Source organism: Cyprinodon tularosa, unplaced genomic scaffold (assembly GCF_016077235.1).
Source record: "Cyprinodon tularosa strain WSP-4 unplaced genomic scaffold, ASM1607723v1 ctg21, whole genome shotgun sequence".
Taxonomy (NCBI): domain Eukaryota; kingdom Metazoa; phylum Chordata; class Actinopteri; order Cyprinodontiformes; family Cyprinodontidae; genus Cyprinodon; species Cyprinodon tularosa.
In genome coordinates this window covers 1,858,261-1,865,789 of record NW_024038778.1, presented here as the reverse complement: position 1 = coordinate 1,865,789, position 7,529 = coordinate 1,858,261, and the positions used below count along the sequence as shown (strand labels likewise).

Here is a 7,529-nt window from a genome sequence, read left to right as displayed (position 1 = left end):
ATTTAAAGTTGTCTTTCTAAGGAAAACCAGTTTATTGCATTGACTCGAACGCAATCCCTCACACTAAGAATGCTTGTAGTGACAGTGGAGAGAAAAAACTCCCTTTTAACGGGAAGAAACCTCTAGCAGAACCAGGCTCAGTGTTAGCAATCAAATTTTTACAAAAGAAGTTAAATGGTTTTTAAGTACTAAGTATTACTAAATCATCTGCATGGATGAGGTGATTAAGTACAGAGCTACCAGCCAAACAACCAGTGTTACAAGCTCCCAACTTGCTAGATAAATCATCCAGATACAAATTAAACAGAACTGGGGACAAAATCCCACCGTGCCTCATCCTGTTACTGCCCCGATTTAATCTGCAGTCATTGCTGAGCATATCAATATGACATAATACTAATACAGTAATATACTCTGGTACACCTTTTTGTGGCAGTTTCATAAAACGTTTTCTGTGATTTACCCTGTCAAATGCTTTTGATGCATCTAGGAAATAGATAAAAACTGAAGAGTTCTGTGTATTATATTTATAAATATGTTTAGAGCATATATGCACATATCTGTGCACAGCCTAACCTTAAAACTGATTCCTGGCCCGGGGGGTCTTTCTGCATGGAGTTTGCATGTTCTCCCTGAGCATGCGTGGGTATCCACGGTTCTCTCCAGGTACTCCGGCTTCCTCCCACAGTTTAAAAACATGACTGTTAGGTTAATTGGCTTCTCTAGAATTTCCTTAGGTATGAGTGTGTTGCCCTGCGATGGACTGGCGTCCTGTCCAGGGTGTACCCTGCCTCTTGCCCATTGACTGCTGGAGATAGGCACCAGCACCCCTCACAACCCCAATTGGGAGAAGCATGTCAGATAATGGATGGATAATATAATGGTTTGTAATGAATGTACTAGAATTTTTCAAAACATGCCATATAAATGGAAATTATCTGGACCTTTAATTACCTTTAGATAAGTTTGGAGGTAAAATAGTATAAAAATCACTTGAATTTATCTGAATAAAACCTGGGAACACATGTCTATCCTCTAGATCCAAAAAACTCCAGGTGAAACCCATAATGCTTTAAACTTAAGACACCAGAAGGTGAGGGACCCAATAGGTAAAACAATTCACTAATGTGAATTTAAAAATTAGTTATTTTCCCACATAAAGCTGTGGTGAGATAAACCTCAAGGTTTTCAGCTATAACTTCTTGTCAATCCCTTCAGCCTATGCATTTACATGCTAAAAAATAGAACATTTGGAAGTTTACATTTTTCTTGTTTCAGTTAAGTAAATACACATTTGACTAATTTATATTTGGTGAAGGGAAATTAAATAGTGTTTTAAAAAGTGTTAACCTGAAAGCTGTTAAATCTACATGTAGAAAACGGTTCCAACAAAATACACAAAAATAAAAACTAGTCTGTGGCTTGAAAGGAAATTCTGCCCTTTCCCCCCAGGATGCTGGTTATCTAACCATTATGAATAAAGTCAAATGACATGTAATACAGAGGTTATGTAACATAATGGGGTAAATAAGGACATTTTATTTCACTGTTTATATCCACACACACACGCACAGATCCTAATAAAAACACAGATGAAATTTGCTGACAAAGCTCACTGTTTAAAAATACGTAAGATGATGAGAGAACTTTCTGAATAAAGACGGAAGAAAATTGTAAAAGTCCTACTGAGAACTATTCAAATTTACCAAAGCCAGGTTACTGAAGAGGAACAATTTCAGCAGGTTATCCGTTTCTCTGCGTAAGCAGGATATTCAAAGAACTTTTTAAAAATCATGAAGAAAAATGCAAGCCTTTAATTCATAAATGTGCAAAAACCAAAATGCAAAACCAGCAGCATAGGTTGGTACTAAAGCGTTATTATTTTGTCCTCTTCTTTTTCCATTGGCACTTGTCCCTCTTTCTGTGGGACTTTTAGCACTTTAACCATCCCTTCTGTATCTGCTTTGCAGACATTTCACCTGCCATGACACAGTGACTGCACCTCTTTGTATCAGATGCAATTCTGCATGTCTGTGGAAACCTTGGGATTCAAATGAGCAGTATTTCAGGATCTGACACCGCACAGTAGAGCATGAAACCCATCTGGTCCACCTGATCCTCGGACAGGCTGCTCAGCAGATTGACGGCAGGTTTGAAGTAGCTGTGTAACGCTCCCTGTTCCAGATGACCAATTAGCTGAGTGATACACTGCTGTAATCTGACATCCAGGCTGTTCTTTGACCAGTCGTCCTCTGTGTCGCTGAGGTGTAGGATCAGATTGGCCAGCGGGGCGGCCTCTAGGGGACGGAGAGGGGGGCTCAGTTTGCAAACAGCCTTCAGGATTTTGAGTGTTAACCTGCGGCAGCCGTCATCAGCAGTGTCCAGCTGAGCCAGGCGCTGGGTCTCCCATGGGTAAAGAGAGAGGTGCCAGGCGTTAACCCAAGGAGACGTGAGCTCTGGCTGGGCCGTCAGGACCACATCGCCCTCTCTGAGGACGGGCAGCATTGAGATGAAGATTGGTCGATCACTGCTCAACGCTTCACTTTCAGGCCTGAAATATTACAAAAAAACCGAAACATAAATACATTTATACTGTTTTATAATTTTATAAATCAGCTGGCAAATGAAATCTTCAGTTTCATTGGCTAATACTGTTCACCACTCAACTAAAAAAAGATATACTTTCATTCAGTAGATGAACCACACCTAAAGCCCACTTTCCTCTCAAATACAAAGTCTGTGTGATTTAAGTTTTCCATCATCACTCAGTGCGTAAATGCTGGAGGTAAAATGCAACATATTATTTAGACCCCCTATACTGTGCTGCAGAATAAGATCAACGAAAATTTAAAGGGTATCAAGGAAAAAAAAAATCCATCAGAACAAACAGACCGGATCTCCAGTCTCAGGTCCGACACTCCCAGTACTGGTCTGACGAGACAGTCCAAAGTGCTGCTGACAGACGGCCAGTTCACAGTTTCCATGACAGCCTTACTGAACAAGCTCACAACAGCCTCTGATGACAGGTAACCTCCCACCAAGTACCTATAAAACCCAAAGGTAGACAGGTCAAAACAAAAACCGCATGGCCTCTTTGCATCTCCAACATCATGAGGTCAGGCTAAGATGGATCCTGATGAACTAGTTAAGTTTTAACACAATTTGACCTCATTTAATCTGCGTGTGATTACCTGTCCCAGTAACTGCGCCCTCTTGGAAAATATTCCAGGTTGACCCGACGCACCATCCAGTGCAGAGGGTGTGTTAGTAGTGTCTCCTCTCCAGGAATGAGGCGCCACAATGAAGGTTCCAGCTGTAGGGGCACTAGCAGACACACGTGGTCTGCACAGACCACCTAAATATAAACAAATATAAAAGAGAAAAAAATCTCTATGTACATGTAATCTCTTCTACATAAACATGCAAGTTACAGAAAATTGCTTCTTCAAATAAGAGTAGAAAGCTCCACATTCATCAAGGTTACCTGCAAATCATCCAGGAGAGAACCTCCGAGGTTCATTTCTCCCAGAGGCATGTCTGGGTGACGGCTGTGAAGAAAGCCCTGAATCTCAGAGCAGATATCCAGCGCCAGAGACTGAGTCCTCTTTACTTCTTGTGGAGCCAGCACCACTCTGCTGGAGTAGTACTGCTGCAGGCGCTCCTAGAGAATGTCCAATAATTGGAAACAATGTTTTACCCGGCATGTTTTTCAATGCAAAGATAAGAAAACTTAATCCCTCACAAGCCTTAATAATTAAACAATACAAAGGGTAATCAATTAAAGTTTATTTTTAAAGCAACACTGTTAGTTTGACCCAAGTATTGATCTGAATTGAGAAATATGAAATGATTTTTCAGGGCAATATTGAGCACTTGCCATGTATTGATGGTCCATGTGGACTGTGAGGTTCAGACCCATTGTTGAAAAAGTCAGTCATAGCCCAGAGAGGTGCATTAGCTCCCCTTAAACACAAGCGCTAACCCTAAAAAAGCTGTTGCTATGCAACAAAATAGATAAAACATTTACCTGACCAGAAATATTTTTGATCTCTTATGTAGGATTTAATCTAGAGGGATGAATGTTTCCTTGCCTTTAAAGGTAACTCCATGACTTCTCAATCTGTTGGTTCAAAGTGGTCTGCTATTTGACTCAAAGACACATTGCCAGGTGCTGAAACCTGGAAGTTACAGGTCTAGCCCTCCCTAGTGGCTGAAAATTACACAGTGCTGCCTTGTAGTGTTTAAAAGTTATGTGTTTTACCTTATAATAACAACTGACAAAGTTAATTAACATTTTCAGCATAAAATGCCAAAGAGAATTAAAATGCAGGAAAATGTCTATACTGAACCTTGGCCATTCAAATATATCTATATTAACTTGAATTAAATTAAGTTTTATTGTAACTCTGGCTGAATAATTATTGTTAATTTCCTTCAAATAAGGTCAAGAAGATTCAACTTTTCTGCTAGTTTCAAATGTTCGTAATAACAGATGTATTCAAAGCATTGCAGAAAAGGTTCAGAATTGAAGAGCTCATGATCACAAGATAAATCAGTTTACTTTAGCTTGAGATTAAGCCTCAAGCTCTTCAATCCACTTTAAGTATCTTTCATGCTCTCTTCTTCTATACTGTGTTTTGACTTTACACATGCACATACTGTAATTTCCCTCTGGGATTATTAAAGTATGTCTGATTCTGATAAATGAGCTCTTGACAGAGCAGCTGTTACAACTTGATTTTTACAGAGTAGTTCAAAGGTAAACTGTACCTGTAGTGTCAGCACACAAAGCTGAAGCCTCTTGGACTTAGCCTCAAGGTTAGGCTGTACCTCCAGTGGGGACACTTCAAGGTTTTCACACAGATCAGCTGGTTGGGGAAGAACAGCTGACATGTAACAAGAGTGGGGGAAAAATCTGAAAATATATCAATGTGTATAATCCATACCTTTGTGCTGTTTAGTTGCCTTGGAGACGTGCTTCATTACAACACCCTCTATTCCCTTCTTGATGAGCGTTGGAGAAGCAGAGACTAAACTTAGCTCCTCCCAGCTCTCAGCCACCTTCTGCTCCACCTTTTCATCTTCTGCTGCACGGCCTGCCCGCTCTATCAGCTAAACACAAACATTCATTTTTCCAATCATCAAGTTGAAGAGGCACAAACTAAGCATACGCTAACATGACCATAAAGGAAAACTAGGTTACACTATAAACCTGAGGTGCTTTTTGCACCATTACATTGTAGTTAATATCCAATATTTCAAGTGAAGAAAGGGTTGTTTATGAATAAAATTCTAGAACTATAATAGACACACAGATTGATGATATATTGAATGTTAATGTAAAATCAGTACTTGAATAGAAAATGACATAACCAGGCATTTTTAGTATGGAAAAGAAAAAGTAGTCACAACATTAGATGACCTTACATAGATTCAAAAGAAAGTTCAAGTCAATAGCAATAACCTCATGTGACATCAATGGGATTCATGAGCAGAAGCGTAATTAAAACTAAGCAATCAGCTCTGGCAGCGGATGCTACCAAAAGTGAAAAAGTTCTTTATGTCCTTAAGGGCAGATTATGGTCCCATCTGCATTACAACAAAACAAAAATCCCAGAATGTCAGAAAAATTATGATTCTCCATACAAATTTAGGTAATCTATCTAATGCCACCAGTTTAAAAGTGCAAGTTGTCTCAAAGCAGTTTATGAATCTAAAAAAAAAAAAAAAAGTTTTGATTCAATCATGAACACAGATTCAATGTAATAACTTTCCAAATTGATCACAGTTATCCAACAACGTGTTCAAGTTTAGTTTATCATTCAAAGTGTTTAACAAGTGCCCGGCTATCACTTCTTGGAAGAGCATGAATTAACAGCAGACTGTCACTTGAATTGTCAACTTAGCAGCAATCCCTCATGGTTAGAACCTATTTCTGGTTTCAATAAGATGTCGGCACTGACATGCACTAAATAACAAATTAGTTCTGCACATCCGTGCAAGCACATCTGTGCTTGCCTTTGAATATGCTTGGTAAACAAACTGGGAGAGACGTAGTAATGTGGCAACAACAACCACCTCAGGAGCACTTACCCGTTTAACTGCTAAGGTAGCAATGCCTAGCAGAGCAGCACCACCGACTCCCAGAACCAGCCGAGCGTTAGCCAGCAGGAAGTCAATCACCACGGCAATGCCCTCTTCTCCTCTTTTCCGACTGCCCTGAAAGCTCATGGCTTCCTTTCTGTGGTTAGCCTTTGAAAGAACAAAAATATCCAGGTATATAGAATAAAAAACAACATGTCTTTCAGGACAAGAACAAACTGGCTGCCATTTATTTATTTGTTAAAGGTTTTCTTACTTCGGAAATTCAAAATTCTGAAAATCTGACAATTGATTAAATAAACTTGGATCAGAACTGATCTGTTACAAAAATTAAACCAGAGATCAGCTGTGTTTTAGTTGCAGATTTGGTTGTTTGATCCCCATGGTATGAAAGTGTTGATTTACTGCTCTACACATATTTGGTCCAATAGAAAATGCTCCATATAGCAACCAAGGGTCACTATAGATGCCAGGATCAAATGTTGTCCAGACAAATTTATGTGACAGAACAGACAGAAATCAGGAGTCCTCTTAGATTAGAGTTTGGGGGGGGGGGGGGGGATGATCCAAACACATGATCAAATTCTGTCTCACTTCTGACAACGACACATAGATCAAGTGGCACAATCATTATCAGAAATTTGTCAAATAATCTGCTACATTACATACTCTTAGCAAAACAAAAAAGAAGCCAATCATGCAATGAGTTTTGCATGCTCAATTTATAAACAGAGTAGCTACATTAGTTCACAGCAAGCTGGTTTAAAAGAATCTTCCAGGTCAAGTTATAGTCTGTACAGTAAAAAAAATATATATATATATATATATATATATATATATATATATATATATATATATATATAAAGCTTATAGTTTCAAAGACTACATCGTTTGAGGCCCAGTTCCATAAATAAACTAAACTAAAGCCCAAACAGCAAGCTATATTGTCTTGAGAACAATAACAAAGGTCAAATGGTATGAGGACCAAGTTATGCAATTCTGTCGATACAGATATAAAACCCTCGAGCTAAATAACATAAATGCGCAGTAATACTTAGAGGATGTTGTCCAATTTTCCCCTACAATACCAACGCTAACGTTTCTAGCAGCAACTGTTAAGCAATTTAGCTACGTTAGCTGTGAATGACAGCTAAGTGATTTTAGGTGTTAAAAACACTGACCGCTCGTTGCAGACAAAAATGCGTCCTTCAGAACTCAAACCATCAGTCTTTAATGAAATTAAAAACGTCCTCAGCTGTTGTTTAACAATAGAACACCGCAGTTCTGTCATTAGCATAAACATTTAACAAACAGCTGTTCGCTCCGTCTTCTTCGTGTGTTTGAATCCTCTCGCGATGTTTTTTGGATAATTAACAGCTCCCTCTGGCGACAAACTGATGGTAATGCAGCAATTTCGTGATTATAAA

General features: G+C 39.0%; 1 protein-coding gene across 1 annotated transcript; it reads right to left on the bottom strand.

The window, feature by feature from the left end:
* Positions 1-1,506: 1,506 nt before the first annotated feature.
* On the bottom strand, positions 1,507-7,450 carry mief2 (mitochondrial elongation factor 2). The gene is made up of 8 exons (XM_038285298.1): positions 7,284-7,450; positions 6,094-6,252; positions 4,947-5,112; positions 4,771-4,868; positions 3,485-3,661; positions 3,192-3,355; positions 2,893-3,045; positions 1,507-2,551 (listed from the first exon to the last, which is right to left on the bottom strand). The coding sequence occupies exons 2-8, from the start codon at positions 6,229-6,231 to the stop codon at positions 2,050-2,052; spliced, it is 1,398 nt and encodes a 465-aa protein (XP_038141226.1). The 5' UTR covers positions 6,232-6,252; positions 7,284-7,450; the 3' UTR covers positions 1,507-2,049.
* Between the last annotated feature and the right edge of the window lie 79 nt (positions 7,451-7,529).

Bases quoted from the DNA above. Each gene is read 5' to 3' on its own strand.
- mief2 (XM_038285298.1), bottom strand. From the start codon at position 6,231: ATGAGCTTTCAGGGCAGTCGGAAAAGAGGAGAAGAGGGCATTGCCGTG. The intron at 5,113-6,093 runs GTAAGTGCTCCT...GTTTGTGTTTAG, and splicing joins CTACCTTAGCAGTTAAACGG to CTGATAGAGCGGGCAGGCCG. The intron at 3,356-3,484 runs GTAACCTTGATG...GTTTATATTTAG, and splicing joins CTCTCCTGGATGATTTGCAG to GTGGTCTGTGCAGACCACGT.